At 37.7% G+C, this 17,627-nt stretch overlaps 1 protein-coding gene across 2 annotated transcripts in view; it reads right to left on the reverse strand.

Annotated features, from left to right (window-relative positions):
• Positions 1-5,207: 5,207 nt before the first annotated feature.
• LOC136246437 (pleckstrin homology domain-containing family G member 1-like) overlaps positions 5,208-17,627 on the reverse strand; it is a 356,327-nt gene continuing 343,907 nt past the window's right edge. For both annotated transcript variants that reach the window (XM_066037880.1, XM_066037881.1), the window contains 9 exons: positions 15,029-15,058; positions 14,864-14,894; positions 11,819-12,006; positions 9,057-9,283; positions 8,856-9,007; positions 8,413-8,513; positions 5,852-5,916; positions 5,453-5,683; positions 5,208-5,402 (listed from right to left, as the gene is read on the reverse strand). In XM_066037880.1, coding sequence (XP_065893952.1) covers positions 9,221-9,283; positions 11,819-12,006; positions 14,864-14,894; positions 15,029-15,058 — 312 coding nt within the window. In that variant the 3' untranslated portion in view covers positions 5,208-5,402; positions 5,453-5,683; positions 5,852-5,916; ... (1 more) ...; positions 8,856-9,007; positions 9,057-9,220. The remainder of the gene's footprint in view (positions 5,403-5,452; positions 5,684-5,851; positions 5,917-8,412; positions 8,514-8,855; positions 9,008-9,056; positions 9,284-11,818; positions 12,007-14,863; positions 14,895-15,028; positions 15,059-17,627) is intronic.

The raw sequence follows: 17,627 nt of genomic DNA on the forward strand, positions 1-17,627 counted from the left end.
GTTAAGTCAGATCCACACACACACACTCACACATACGCAAAATAGAGCAAAGCTTTATTCCTATGCTGTGAACCAGTTCAGACACCTCTGCAATACTCGGGTGCTATGAGTCAGCACATTCCAATCCTCCAGGTAAAGGACTAGTGACCCACATAAAAGAACAACAACAACCTTGCCTGGTGAAATGCTTACATGTGAAAGTTAAGGTACGTAGAACTAGACTAAGTTATGAATCCAAGCTGTACGGTTCTTTGCATACTGCCAGAGGATCAAGCTGATACCTGGACTGTGTGTTCAGTAATTTTAGTGTCAAAATTTCTGGCTAAACATTCTTTGCGTGATCCCAAGCATAAGCACATATTACAGTATGTATGTGGGTATACATGCGTGCATGCACACACACAGACACAAAATTAATATGCACAAAGAAATCTCCAGCAGCTGCAGCTATTGCTGTCTAGCGAACACACTAAATATCACACCACACATGTACACTGGACACACACTTTATACTCTACATAGCGCACATACACACACAGAAACCTAATAATTGAACTAATGTAAGTTAAATGAATGCACAGTAGTTCTGGATGGGAGATGTATGAATCCTATAGTGCATGCATAGAATGGTTGTTGGCAGGTCAAGTGCTGAGACTATACTCTAGCTTTTATAAACAGTTCTAATATAACATACACAACACAGTACACATTACACACAGTGAAATTTGGCACTCTAAATGCAAGGGTGTATAGTCAAGGGTTTCTGAAGGCTCAGAAGCCTCCCTTTTCCATGAACAGAATGTTTTAAAGTTAAAAGTTACACCAAACTTATAGCTCTGGAATTCTACAGTAGCTATACTTGCACACTGGTGCTGCACTGCACTACTCCTGAGGATCACATGCCACTAACAATGAATTAAGCATTTTTTCAATAGGTTATTAGGTATATGATAATATAATCAATAGTGTACGTGATTCTTGGTGTAAATGGCAAAAGATTCGCATAAAACTATTTACAAGGCAGCAGCTACAGAAAACTTGAGTGTTCATGTGATATATACATCAAATAGCACAAACTGTTGAATAGTTTATGTATTTACATTGTGAATGTTTGTATGTATGTGATGTCTTATTGGAGTACAAGAGTAAAGACACCTGGATTTACTTTGACCATCAACAGGGAAAAGACTCAAAGAGCAAGAATAATGTTTATATTTGGGAGAAAGTATTGCCAACCAATAGTCACTCAACATGGAGGAAGCAGGAATACTGAACATTAAAGTTGGTTGGTCATCAGTAGCTACGTACCTGAAAGAGGAAGAATAGTAGTTCTATTTAGGCTTAGATCCTGTGTGTACATTTCAGCTAGGAAGATGCATACACACTAACTTTAATGTAACCACCTAGGGCTCAGTTTGCGTATGCATTCATAGGTGCTTCCAGGAGATCACCCCAAACCTTCCCCCAAGATAATTCACTTCAAATTTGAATCCCCATCCCCTCCCTGAAACTCTTGATATTTGCATTTGGTGACAGTGGCAGCAGAGGGGAGTATAGAGAGATTGAAGCCATCAACTTTAAGGGGAGAGGGGTAGAGTACTCCCAATATTACCTTGCATGAAATCATGAGTCTATGACATGATTAAATACTGGCATGATTTTTGAATTGGCAGTTATATAATTATTAAATACGTAGCTATGTATGTCTGATAGTTAAATTACTTGACAATATTTAAAACTTAAATAAGTGTCACCAACTTCAATTTCAAGGTACCCACTTTTCAACAATTTCAGGCCCTCCTATAAGAGGCATGCTATGTTAAGTGTCCATTGCATACTGTTGCAATCACTAGTACAAACATAAACAAGTATGTACTACTCCAGCCTCTATATGAGTGTCACATATTTAAGCCTAGTTTCACGCCCAGACCTAGCTACCTTCCTCCCCCAACTTTTTCACATTCCTCAGCCTCTGAGCTACACACTTTACACTAACACCACACACAGTGAGCCATAGATATATTAATTAACCCCACGTGATCCACTACATTTTTCAATAAACTTAGTGTACTTAGAGTTTACCTGTGATGAGATGCTGTAGTTGCAATCTTCTCCTCAATTTGTCATACTTCCCTGAGGCTAATGAAATTTGATTACCAGTTTCTCACTCAGATTTTTGAAAATTTGATGCGGGCGGACGGTTATTATTCATTATTTTCCAAAAGCACAACACACATCCCAAACATGAAGATTTCTGCCAAGAAACAGTGAGATCTATACATTGATCACTCTTGCATTAAATAGCTAACTGAAGCCATAACAGAGCTGTGTTCAATTACTCTAATAGAACAGTCAATTACTCTAATAGAACACTCAATTACTCTAATAGAACAGTCAATTACTCTAATAGAACACTCAATTACTCTAATAGAACAGTCAATTACTCTAATAGAACACTCAATTACTCTAATAGAACAGTCAATTACTCTAATAGAACACTCAATTACTCTAATAGAACACTCAATTACTCTAATAGAACACTCAATTACTCTAATAGAACACTCAATTACTCTAATAGAACACTCAATTACTCTAATAGAACACTCAATTACTCTAATAGAACACTCAATTACTCTAATAGAACACTCAATTACTCTAATAGAACACTCAATTACTCTAATAGAACACTCAATTACTCTAATAGAACAGCCAATTACTCTAATACAGTGTACACTAATGACAAAATACTCTAATAGAACAGTCACTTTTGGCATTCAGATAATCAAGGTGCTCAGATCATGAGGTTTGGATAAGTGATAATCCACTGTACACCCAAACCCAAGTGAGGGTTAGGGTGCAAATTACAAGGGACATGATACAACTTATATATTATATACTATGCCTGTTACTGGCTAACAGTCTCCGGCAGGCAACCAAGTCTCAAGTGTAATCACTCATTTTATAGACATGCTTGTAAAAAAATCCATTAGAAGCCAAGGTGCAGCACCTGGGACTTGAAGGCAACTGAAAGTGAATTAGCATATCTTGTAGTGTTGACTATGCTCTCGTGTTTCTTTGAACACTAATAGAGCAGTCACTTGATGAGGGCTTTCAGGTTATTTGCTCACTTGCATTTAGGTAATGGAATTGTTTTGTGTGTTTAAAATAGGTCATAATTGTTGAATGGCTTCATAACATTTTTTGTGGTTGGGTGAAAGCAATGCAATAATTTGTCTAGCATTGGTCAAATTGTTTACTGTTTTAACATTGCTGTATGGGAAAATATAGCACAGTGGGAAATACAGCTCACAAGCTACTTTAAAGTGTGCAGCCAGGTGTAGTTAAGCAGTACTACCTACATAGCTGCAATATTTGACCTATATTATACACTTAATAAATGTACTCACAAATTTAATCTTGGGCTTTAAGCCAAGCCTCAACTGAAGAACAAGTATTTGGCCACTTATTGTCACTCTAGCAGCTGAAATCAATGAAACCTAGCATCATCACACTCGTGTAGTGTGGATAGTGCACTGGGAAAACTTACTACCCATGCCAGCCACTACTTTTGTGCAATAAACCAGTTAAAGCACTGCCTAGTTCATGTAATATGGAAAAAATAGCTTGGAGCATGGTCTCGAGCGATGCGCCCACACTCTTTTCCACATCGCATTCACAGTGGTGCTTTAACTAGTATAAGAAAATGCAATACTATCACAATAGGGTCAGGCTAACAAGGCCCACATGTTTTAAAAACAAGTTGATGTTGTGCTACTTCTAAAAACTAGGCACTGTGTGACCAGTTTGAATTAACAAAATATAGTAATATTTATTTAGCTTTGGTACAATGTTACATACAGAATTATTTAAAATTCATGAAATATTTTGTAGTTGTGTAATTATGTTGCTATGCAATGATAAGGAAGTGTACTCCATTTTAAACCACTAAGAAGTATCTTCATAATGTGTTTTATAGTTTATCTATGACATTTTCTTGCACAAATTTTCTGGACGAAGCCTCAAAGCTGGTCTTAATTTTTGTTCATGTTATATATAATTAGTACAGGTCATGTCTCTTTTAGATCAAAGAAATTCACTATAGTATACCTGGTAGCCTAGGAGACCAGCTACATTGTTTTTCAGCTGTTTGACGCCTGTACAGCAGATTTGGAAAGGCTTTCACAACAATATTATGAAACTTAATTCTCAAACTGGCACGTTGATGATGGCTTTCTGAATTAATTTGCTGTTGTGATAGTCAACTTATTTCAGGTTATGAAGACCGATCTAGCTAGCAGGGTTGCCAAGAGAAATTAAGGGGCCCAAGGCAAAGAGTTAAAGTGGGGCCCCAGGGGCAAGGAGAGTTCCACTCTCAATGCACAACTTCAGCCTAGCTGTAACTGAAGACCAAATAAAAGGTCATTACATGCTCACAATGACAATAGCTACCTCACTATCTATATCTCCATTTTATAAGTTTACTACACTACTCCTCTGAAGAATACTGACTGCTCTATTAGAATATCAAGATCTGACTGCTCTATTAGAATATCAAGATCTGACTGCTCTATTAGAGTATATCAATCTTTTAAACAGGTATTCAAGGGGCCCTTGATTGGGGCCCCTTCAGGCTGGGTCCCCAATCAAGGGCCCCTCAGGCTGCCTGCACCATAATCCACAACGTGAAGTCATATAAGAAGTTAACTGATACAAATTTAACATTCATAGACAAAAGTGGGTAAATATGTTATTGCTTAGCTGCCTTATCAGACTGTCAATTACCAAGACTACAGTTTTGCTAAATGGCTGAGTTGGTAGCTATATACTGACTGTAACCAGTTAAACAAAGTAACACTTTGAATCAAACTACACTTTGATTAAGAATCACCTCTTATAGCCATAGTGGAAAACAATGTATAAAACAAAACCCACAATTAAATTTTTGTAACTATGGAAATGCAACCCACAATCAAACCTTTTTCTTGAAGAACTTTTGAAGAAAAAGAAGCTATACTATCCTGTAACAGAGTTGAACAATAGGTATAGTTACATAGACATAATTTGTGTTGATAGTGATGTATAGTTCCTGGAATAAGTCTGCTTTTGATACACATTGAGGATTTAGGGTTTTATTGGCCAAGTACTAACTTAAAAAGGAAGCCCCCTTATCCCCCTCCCTAAACCTGCCCTTGCAGTATCTATGCCTTAGACCACCATTTAGATATTCAACTTGTACACATGTTTGTATCTGTGTGTTTAGTTTTGTACTTGTTAGCTACGTAGCTATACTGTATTTGTATATTTTGTACTGTTCTGGCAAGGGAGAATGGCAGTGATTGACTGCTAGAGGGTAAATCATAAATCAATCAATCAGCAGAGACACTTGAATGTCCCTTGATGACCTGTGAGTGATCAACAACCTCAATAACAATCAATCAACTTTGACACCTACAATTTGATCAGTCTGATAGGATGAGACGAGGCTACTCCTTCATGAGCCTTGATCATGACCTTTACCAGATCACATGATCCTTTAATGACATCATCAGGTATGAGATCATCATCACATGATTCCTCATCATCAGTAATATCAACAGGAAATGGTTATCCACAGTCACAGTGAGGTCTATCAGTTGTTGATCCCCTGGTACTTTATTGTACACCTCCCAGTCCACTGTCAGCTCTGTACAAGAAAATAAACATTTTAAAAATATCAGCAGTCAGATTTAACTGCATCTAAAAATACAAATATAAGCACTACCAAAAATATGGTGACCAGTGTGCATGTAGGAGAGACCCTACAAGGATAAGTGTAGCTTGTGCTCACTACACTTATACTAAACTAACTCACCACATGGACTGGTGTTGTTTAATTTCACACTTCTCTTAACAGGTCCACTATCAGCTGGGTGAGAACTAAACTTGAACAACACACACACTAATCATAGCCATACTTTGATGTAACACATAGTGGATACATCAATATACCATACAGTCTGGTTGTTAGGCACATAAAGTTCAAGAAAATTAAAATGTACTTGTTAAGAGTATGTGCCTACTTGTTGTGATTATGATTCACTCTCTTGGGGATCATGTGATTTGCAGTCACAATGTCTACCAATATTTGAAGCAGTCTGGTTACTGTGTAAATCATTTGTATGGAGCATACTACGGTAGACCATTTTGCTTGGTAAGTATAGTCATTTTAGACATGTGCCATGTGAAATTTCACACCTTGCAACATTGGAGTACCTCTACAAGTTTTATAGTAGCTATCTTGTATAGCACATCTTGTCTTGGAACTTTGTGTTTGTCCACATGTGTTTTCTTTCAACCATGATTAAGTACGAGAAATGGGTAAGCGCTAACAAACAATACGAGCTTAATGCATATGTGTGCTTAACAACCAGACTCTATGGTAGTTTCATCTGCAGTAGGACAGTACAAAAAACTTGTAGAAGTTTGATAATTGCATTTGACATGTGTTGCAATAGATAAAACTAAACAAGCACTAAAAATGTGTTTGTTGCAATCTGTGAATACTTTTCTGCAAGGGCACATAGAGGGGGAGGGGGGATTTCAGGAAACCCCCAAAACTACTGATAAAAGTTTAATATTAAACTTGTCTCAGTAAGAGTGCAGTTAACCTAATTAGAGAGTGCAAATATAATATGCTACCTTCACGAATCAGTCTTTCACTGCAAGTCTCACTATCACTCACAGCAGCCAGAGGAGGGTGAAGCGCTGTTCAAAAATATTACGTTAATTGCATACCTCTGTTTAGAATTTCACGTGAGCCTTAATAGTTGCAATACAAAACTAGCAAACAATGGGATCACTGGGGCTCATTAGATATTTAATCGCTTGGTTTTCAGTGCAAAACTGATGAAACACTTTTGCGTGTAGTACGCTTGCACTAACCAGGTATGTACACTCTTCAACAAGACAAGATGCCATACTTTGTTACACCATTTACATAATTTAGTTAATCGCAGATAACGAGCATTTTGCATAATTTATTTTAACGGCGCTTAAACCGCCTCCACCCTCCTCTGCACAGCAGCAATACAAGTTAAATGCACTTTAATTAGAGTATTGCTATAATCGATTGAGATTTTAATTTTACCATGGAAATGTCTTCTAACAAGTGATGGATGGCTTTTTCAAACAAAGAGAAGATGCATATAATAATTATAGTAGTGTACTATTTGTCTTATGGATTATTGTTGAGTACTGAGTTTAGTTTATTATTACACAAGCTGTATAGCTGTCTATATTCTTACTGATGGAAACCCCATTATAAAAATCCTAGATTCACTTCTGTTCTGTAAACTTTTAAAATCTACAATACAGCGGTACAGTATCAAAACTTTGTCTCCGTTACTTATATTAGGAACTCTTGGTAGCAGTGGCATAGCCAGACTTTTTGCCATGATGCCAGAGCACTCACTGGGTGGGCAAGCCATTCAACTTTGTGCAACACACATACGCATGTCCATCTTCATATGGACATCAATAGACATTTTAAAATGTGTTGTACATCACTACCTACGTATATACTCCACCTACACTAACTGCATGCAAAATAATAGCCTTACTAATTGTGTCCGCTAGCTAGCTACTCTCTTTATCACATGCATACAATGGTGTCTTAATACCAGATTAGCAGGGAATTTGAATGAAAGCACGGAGTGTTTATAGGCCGCATCAAGTGATAACTTTAAACTGGAGATAATCAAATCTACAAACAGGAAAAATGACTATGAGCAAGTACTCCATACCGTCTGAACTATCAGACTAAGTCCCAGTATCCATACACACAGCTTGAACAGGTTCCCATGTTTCATAACTTCACATCAATTTGACTTTTCATCATCAAGGTTTTCAACCTATAGTCCACACTTCACCACAAACATGAAGACACACTGTCCCTATCTGTATAGAAAAAAACTCTGTATTTAGTCCATTGTCACTATACTGACTGCGTTTTAATCATGTGATCTCATTTCTATTTATTGCTTTTATTAGCCATTAACACAATACCACAAGCAAATAGTAAAACCCCAGGGGAAAGCCCGGTTACTGCTAGCCAGCCAGAAAGAAAGCATTGGTGAAGTGGACACACAATAAGTTGTGTTAGCTATTCTTGTTAAGTGATTGCTCATCAGTGATTCAGCCCACCTTCTTAATTACTCTGGGTAGTTGATGGTAGGGCAAAGTAACTTGATGTCAGGACAATGCCGTGGCTTGCCCGGGTCTGGCTACGTCACTGCTTGGTAGAAAGATTTTTTCTAATGGCCCCAGCTTTTTATATTGTGACATTTTTCTACTGAAATCAGAGATGTCACCCCTTTAATGTGAATTGGTGTCAATGTGTCCTCAATATACAGGCCATATAACTGATGTTCTTACCTCACTATAGTGGAGCCATATGTAGCAGTAGTAGGGAGCAATACAGGACTACCAACAACTCCATAACTGATCACAATTGAAGTATCAGCTAACCCTGGTACCTGAATAATATAGCAAAAACACTCTAATTGATGTAGGCTGCATGTATACACTAATCCATAAACCAAAGCATCCACCATTTTCAGTTTAAAGAAATGTTGCAAACATTACTGAATGTGTAGACATTAGCTCAGACAAGCTGAACTATAATTTTAATTCAGTAATGCAAGGGAATTTTCAATACTACACTGATTTCTAAAAATTTATGAAAATCCTCTCTTTATTCTGTCAAGTCTAGCAAACTACTTCACTGTAATTTGGTGACATCAAAGAAATGAAGTCACACAATACCAAATGATGTCACATAACATAAGGTGGCATCACATGACCTTCTAAGACATTACCTGACACACACGTTGATCAGAGTACACTCCTCACATGTCAGAGTATGACTACACTTGGATCATGTGACTAGAGTGGGCAGGAATGTCTAACTGACTTGGGGTCATTACAAAGCCACACCCCTTTCCTCTGGACAACACCTGATTGGTTAGATCTGCAATGACAACTGAAGCATCACATGATCATCACATGACATATCTTACCTAACTGGTTCCTTTTGCCTGTCATACTCTTGGGATTAGCTAGGTCGGAAGTTTGACTAAGCATTGTGCTCTTGCCAGCTCTTGTAGTCGGTGGGTCAGCAGGTATCACAGTTGGTACTGCATGGACCACTATACTAGTAGGTATGACAGTGTTGTTTGTCACTTTAAGGTATAGACGGTGAGGGGCCTAGCCCAGTGAATTGGTACTGCCAAAGTCTAGCAGGCACCTAATGTAGCACATGGTGAGGTAAAGTACATGTACAGTATATAACACACATGTCATGACATGTGATTCACACACATACAACACATGGTGAGGTAAAGTACATGTACAGTATATAACACACATGTCATGACATGTGATTCACACACACACAACACATGGTGAGGTAAAGTACATGTACAGTATATAACACACATGTCATGACATGTGATTCACACACACACAACACATGGTGAGGTAAAGTACATGTACAGTATATAACACACATGTCATGACATGTGATTCACACACACACAACATTTACAAATACATGAAAAAATTTGGAATTTCAACTAGCGTAGGGACCATAGCACATCGATAAAGTGCTGAAATCAGTTGGAGTAGTCCATGATATTAAATCATAGTAAAACAATAAGAAGTGTTATATCCCTACTGTGCTCAAGATACCATAACAGAAATGTACAGTAGGGATATAACACTTCTGAATGTTTACTATCATGGACTACTCCAACTTGTTTCAGTACTTTTTATTGATGTGCTATGATCCCTACTCTAGTTGAAAATTCCAATTTTTTTCATGTACTTGTTTGTTATCTTTTTTTGTAAATAATTTTATTATGACTGGTAAACCCACGCATACCACTTCTGAAATGGCGCCGCACACCCCAGCTATATCAATTATTGTCTGAAAAGTGAAGTATTAATTATGCTTCATTGTCAGCTATTCAACCTGTTACATGGCATTTCGAATCAAGAACTGTCCGGAAAGCACCGCTACAATCCACGCATACCTAAAGAAATGGTGCCGCGCGCCACAATTTTATTATTAATTATCGTCTGTTTGAAAAGCACATCTGCAATCAAAATAGCCACTATGAAAAATACAGACGATTTCTGTTTTGAAGGGAAGCTATCACGTGCTATTGCTAAATCAACACCTTTCCCTGTCAGCAAAGATGAATGGGACACAAAGGAGGACACTGGTAAGTCCATGAAGAATGCGTTGTACATACTGTGGTATGCTAAAAGGCACCTGTCAGGCTGAAGCAACATCGAACAGTTAAAAAATCAAGCCTGTGGCCTTAGCTGTTATCGAGTTACGCTTGTCTGAAGGCATCAGCCAGTCAGTACTCAGTCAGGCAGTAGAAAATTCCGTCAAATAAAAAAAATTAAAATTCCGTAGCAACTTGTTGAAAGTGTTTTGGGTCAATTTGAAATCTTGTTTGGGCTTAGTTTTACCTAACCAATACTGCCTCATCGTCGTCAGGGAAAATTGAGGCTGGTTTTGGGGTGATGTTATTTTGTGGGCCATGCCTACTCCTTTGTGGTACCTACCATACAGTTACTATCGTACTGTATGATAAATGCAATAGCAAAGCAAAATCCTTCAAAAAGTCTTTGGCTCTCACCTATAATGCAGTCATGCCTACCCAGTGAACCAGCACTGGGACACCTGCATGCTACTCAGGTGCCCGTCAGTGCAGTGTGTTTTAAAACATACACCACAGAATCCCACTGACACACTAGTGTATTTTTGTTGGCCTCCATAAAAATTACAGGAAAAGTTGCACACCTTTTGAAAGTCATTTTCTAGTGGTCCATTTGAAAAATGGTAAACTTCCAATAGACTCAGCATATAGTTTACATCATGTGATCCATTATATCATGTAATATGGTTGTACAATCACACATGGTGGTCAAAGACATTCTAATAAAGTGCTGAGGTGTTTGTAATTTTGTAACAGGAAGGAAGACAGGAATGACAGGAAGGAAGACAGACAGACAGACAGACAGACAGGATGTTATTGTAAATAAAAAAAGAAACTCATACGTAGATGTACATGCTATGATATGAGATATGATAGATGATTCATTTCAAACATGTACCATGAACAAAGTAAACAACAAGTTAGTTGTTCAAGCTTAATTAACCATTGATGTTATAGCTGGGTGGGATGTTCCCCAATTGACATTACACATGCACACACAAAGCAAAGCCTCCAGTGGTCATGTGAAACACAACTATTGCTGTCCAGTGAGCTAGCACAAGGATGCCTCTGCTCCACTCAGGCACTCAAGTCTAGTACAAGCAAATCCCAGGACTAGTAACCCACAGGAGGACCATGCAGGTCTCATGGTGAGAAGTCACAGAACACAAAGTTCCACAATGACTTCAACACTGCTAAGTGAGACAAGCACAGTTGGGCATTTGCTTCCCCAGCTAATACCAGCTACCCAATAATGTTACAGCTGAGTGGGTACCTCCCCGTTTGACATCAGGCCACCTGGTTCCCATTTAACAGCCGGGTAAACAGGAGCAGTGTGAATAAAATTTCTTGCTCAAAGGAACAACAAAGTGGCATAATCGGGATTTGAACCTGGGATTTTTGATCACCAGTCAAATTCCTTAACCACTTGGCTTTGCTGCCTCATGGCATCACACACACACACACACACACACACACACACACACACACACACACACACACGCACACGCACACCCACACACACACACACGCACACACACACAAACACTAACATGCTGCATCTGTCTGATCATTTCTAGTAACATTTGGTAGATTAGTATATGCCTTCTCATGACGTAACAAGCTGCTACTCTTAAGATAAGACTTGTGGCTGGTGGTGGCTGTCGTGTGAGCTCTGCTATGAAATGTCGCCTCATCTGGTGACTTTGCTCTCCCAACATGTAATGGTCTTGTGGTGGTCCTGTAAGAAAGTGTGGTGAGATCTTACTATGTGAAATACATGAAATAAACCACAAACAATTACAGGCTGACAACATGTCAATATACAAACTGTTTACACACAATACACAAACAGTCTCAATGTAACATGAGGTGTTCTGTCTACACAATTGTGTAGGAGGAAATAAAGAACACTAAAGACTTAATAGTAACTCAAATACCATCGCATAACCTCTTTGATGTTCTATTAGAGTATATTCATCCTTATAGCAGTTAGTGGTCATGACTGGTCCAATAAATGCTAGGGTGGTCTGAACTCAAATCAATGACAAGAAGTTTACAATCCACTCTGATGTTATACAGCAACATATACGTAATATCATTACTCTAATACGACAGTCAACTACTCCAACAGAGCAGTCATCAGGGTGAAATTCCAGATTCAAATGCATATAGATGAATAAAGTTTTAAAAGTGGAATAGGGATCGCTGAAAAAAGCCATGAAACAAGAAGGGAATGCTGGAGTGGTAATAATGTAAATCACAAATCCCTATTTTGACTCTTTGTCATAAATTTTAGTTACATGCTCCGTTATTTTGAGATGAGTCAAAATAGGGATTTGTAGTTTACATTACCACCCCAGCAATCTCTTCTTTTTTCATGGCGTTTTCAGCGATCCCTATTCCCCTATTAAAAGTTTCAATTTAGTACTACTAACTAACTGAACAACTGCTATTATTATTATTACGTATGAAATAATATTGCGCATGTTTGAGCTCTTTAATTAGAATATGAATTGTGCCGGAATGTAAGTGCGCCGACATAACCAAAACAGTTAGTAGTGTACTGTACGTCAAACTTGCTACATTCAAGACTTCACTACTGAAATGTGATATTTCAGTTTATCTTATTTGTCCATACAAAATTTTCTAGGACCTGGCATTTAAATGAGTCGGCAGGCCGTTTATTTTTTACAGCACATGAGGCAAAGTGGTGCTGAGAGCACTCACATAGTTGATATACAGTTTGGAATTTTTCACTTGTAACAATGAAATACACTGAAGTACGTATTATATTGTATACCACGTGACTTTAATGTATATTAGAATTACAGTCTAATGTTAGCACTATAGTATTTAAATTACAGCCTACAGTAGTTTTAGCACTCTGGATTTTATTACATAGTTTATTACTCCAGTATGCATTCAAAAAAATTGCAGGCAAAAAATTCAGCAGATTTAGTTTTTGCGGAAGCTACACTATACCTGCAGTTTAACTAAAATTGCCTCGTATTTCTTCTTCATTTCATTAATCTGCTCACCAACTTTACTCATCGTTTCTATGGCAGCCTGAAGGAGATGTTGATAGTATTGTAATGTTGGAAAATAATTATGCAGTGATTATAGCAGGACCAGTGTATGTGATATGGGTACTTCGGGATCAACCAATAGTCTTGTGATTATCAAGGTGTCCTGATTTTCCAGGTCAGTTTTATGTGCTAAAGGATACTATGGGACCTTCACTAAGTGTCTGGATTATGTAGGTGTCCTCAAGTGTCCACATTAACAGGTTCCAGTGTAATTGGTGAACCACAGAAATTAGTGCTGCAGTCTTACATGGAGTGTATTCTAAAGCTTGAGATGAATTAAGTACTCGATGTGTATTTGAACACTATATACTGTATTAAGTTTTTAAAGCAACGTACTACAAATACAGTAGTAAGGTTTCTACCACAACATGTACCAAACATTTAGCATTGTTGACATAACAAACAATATGTGTACACTGTAGGTGTTCATAACACAAGGATGGATCGATGAAAGCTTACAAGCTTTAAGATCAGAGGATGTTGGTTATGCATTATAACCTTGCCAGTGTAACCAAAACCAAATATGGCATTACTGATATTTAGAAATTTTTTGGTCACATTAACAAGAAGTATGGATAACGCAGCACTAACGTTGCTAGGAAAACCACATATTGTAGGCCTGGCTGAAAGAGGGTTCTGAGACACATACAGTATGATAGATTAGAATATTTTACTGAGCTGTTAAGGGGATGGACAAGACCATGAGATGTCTGACTGTCAACCTCATCTACCGTTAGCCATTACCGTATAGCAAAAAGCTTTGGTGAATTTGGCGAATAGCATTCAATTCGCCAAAGTTTTTTTTGCCAATTATTTTATATGATCACGTGAGCACATTGAGTAACTAGAACTTGAGATGAAGGTTCAAGCCTTGTAAAGATCAGCTCGTATCACCACGCAATAAAGATCGAGCTGACTGGAGATCTTGATCTTCCTAGGAATGTGTCCCACAGTTGTAAGCACTCCTTGGGATAGCATTTCCAACCGGGTTTCCGTTCGCACGTCAGTTTTTATTAAACGCTATCCAACTAGGGACCTATGAGGCGGCTAAGACCTGTGAATAGTTCATTGTCTTGTGATGGATTTGTCCAAATACTTTGATATACGTGATAACCTCTGCTACTGCAGTTAACTGAAAAGGCACATACGATCGCTCTCGGCATCGCAGGAGATAGAGAAGCACACGGCCTTTGCTAGCACGTCATTAGATCAGTAGCTACAAAAGTACTGCTACAACAACAACACTAGCTACCTATACACTTACTACACTACTTAATTGATGAGTTGACACCTTGTCATTTTATTGTACAGTAAAAAGTTTGGTGGTGAAAACTTTGGCGAATATTATCACAATCGCCAAAGTTTTTTTTCTGCCAATTTGTTCAACAGAGGGGTTTCGTCACACTTTTTTACCGCCAAACTTTTTTACTATACGGCATACTTGTATGTGTACAGTATACATGAAACAAAAGCAAATGTACTAATTTAATAGAATACAACACAACCTACCTGAGTCTCCATATGTGATGAGGTCATTTCCCTACAATTATATATAGGTGTACTTCAAATTACACAATGTATTTGTAATTACACTATGCATTTTAAATTACACAATTACAGCTACCATACAGCAGATTACAAGTGTATATGCTGACACCACACATAATAACTTACATCCCAGCCATCTAACTGTGCTTGAATCTCCTACAAAAATAGAGACTGGATTATACTAACAGTATGTACGTACGTGTATATAAGTAGACTCTCACATGTATACACATGCTGCCATACAAGTGACACCAACGAATAACTCAGAACAAAACTACTAGAAATTTTCCCAGTATGGCACACGTATACTGGACAGTGATGATACTGAAATTTAAAGATTCCTTTGTTTAAAACCATTCGAACGTAAAATTAGAAATCCTGTTGGTGAGTACCCAGGTGCAGAGGCACTACAGAACACAACACACATTAGGCACTGTTACAGTATAATACACATTGAACACTATTGTAACAATCTGATGCCTACTAGCCAGGCACACATGAGCCAGCATCCTTACACACACCAGGTGTGAAGTTTACAGACTGTATTGTGTGTAACAAACAGTAAGTACTTACAACTCACATAGCAACAGGTTTTTATTGCTTAGATACAGTACATTAATTAACCCTTTGGCCCCGAACACCACCATAGTCCCACCATAGTGGCTTTGGTTCTCAAAACAAAACTTTCACATAAAACATACATTTTGACAAACGACACTTGGTTTCCTACTAATCTGTGTATGGACCAACTATTTTTTGTGTCTCGTAAATAGAATATCCTATGAGTATAACTGTTTGGACTATGTTACTCTGCGGTTAATGGCCATTTTCATAAGCTTTATCCAAACATCGCAGCGTGACTGAGCATGATATAAAACAAATCTGCGGTTTTCAGCTGTTTCTAAGACAATAATTATGATGATAATACCTGTCACAGAGGATAGAAGAAATAATGAAGAGTTACTAAAATCATATGATATCGTAGATCTATTTATTGTAGTGCTAACTACACATACATGTTAATTGTGAGAGCCACTATGGTGGAGTTAACATTTAACAAAACATCTTTTTATAACTTCGGAGCCAAAGGGTTACTTAATTGTGGGTTTCAATTATTGGAAACATTTAGCAGTATTTTTTATTCAAACTCAATTCTAGCATTTGTTGATTTATGCACTAGTACTAAGGAATATATAATTTATGTATGTTTCACACAAATCGAAATTTTAAATAAAAGTTGAAATATATACCCTTATTACACGTACGAGTGGAAAAGCTACAAGTAATACGTGTACAAGATCACATTATTGTAAACTAGATGAATAAAAAATTGGAAATTTTAAAATGGGAATAGGGATCACTGAAAAAGGCCACCAAACAAGAAGGGATCGCTGGGGTAGTAATGTAAACCACAAATCCCTATTTTGACTCTCTGTCGATAAAGATTTAGTTACTGTCCATCTGTCATGATCCAGTCGGAAATGAGTCAAAATAGGGGATTTGTGGTTTACATTACCATCCCAGTGATCCCTTCTTGTTTTGTGGCTTTTTTTAGCGATCCCTATTTCTTAATTTAAATTTTTTAATTTTTAATGTGTCTAGTTTGTGTACTTTTTTTCCAAATCCACTTATGGATTATAAGTTAATTGGTACATTATAGTGTAGCCTAAGCTAACAGAGATTCCTCAGTTTAAAAGGTTAACTCATTAACTAGATATCTTAATGCAATATTAATTTGTAATCTATGGTAAAGACTGTATTTTCATTCTGATTTGTACATGCACAAAATAATAAGGTAGGATATATTAATTCCTAGTCTACTCAGTGTTCAGTCACCATCGTCATACTTTGTGCCATTGTTGAAAACACACTGCTATATGAGCTACTTACCTGTCAGAAGAATTACTGATTGTGCACCTATCATACAGGAGAGCGTTGATGATGGCACAGGAGACTTGAAGAAGAACAAGATGTCTTAGGTATTTATTCTAACAGAACGAAAATAATGAAACTCTATGATACAAGTTATACAAGAATGGTAACTGTTAGTGTTATAATTCCTGTAGAGTCCATTTTTTTAAAAAAAAGAGAAGAACGATGCATACATCAAGCATGTGCATTATAGGTGTAGAGTTGTCTAGCAGAATAGGTAGTGAAGAGATAGCTATACATTGTAGCTGTAGTGCTATTATTGTAGTGATGACACTTATAACACCTTTGTATAAATGTACGAGTTGCACGTATGAACATGCAAGACTGCATGCAGCAGCAACTGTGCGAGTTGGTATTAATAAGCTAAATAGGAGGAGATGGCTAGGCTTGGCCGAAGTCTTCCTCTGCCAGTGTCTGCATGTACAAATCACAATGTCACTATACTAGTGGCCAGTGGCGTAGCCAGTCTTACACGATTACCAGGGATTTGGCAGTCATACCCATGCAAGACTACTTTAAACTGGCATATTGAGTTCCAATTGCCAGGACTTAGACTGGGCTCTAGCCCTGGAAAGCCTAAGTGTAGCCTGCTAGCAGCAGTGTGTCATAAAGTGGAACACCATAGGTATAGTCAGCAAAGTCTGGTTAGCATGTGTTCATAAATGCTTGCAACTGTCAATGTCACTAGCTGATCAGAGAATGTGCTAGAGTACACAGTAGCTATAGTTACAGTGACAATAGCACAGTAGCACACAATCCTCCCATGTAAGACTGTCAGGCTTCACACCCTTAT

This window comes from Dysidea avara, chromosome 2, assembly GCF_963678975.1.
Source record: "Dysidea avara chromosome 2, odDysAvar1.4, whole genome shotgun sequence".
In the NCBI taxonomy this organism is placed as follows: domain Eukaryota; kingdom Metazoa; phylum Porifera; class Demospongiae; order Dictyoceratida; family Dysideidae; genus Dysidea; species Dysidea avara.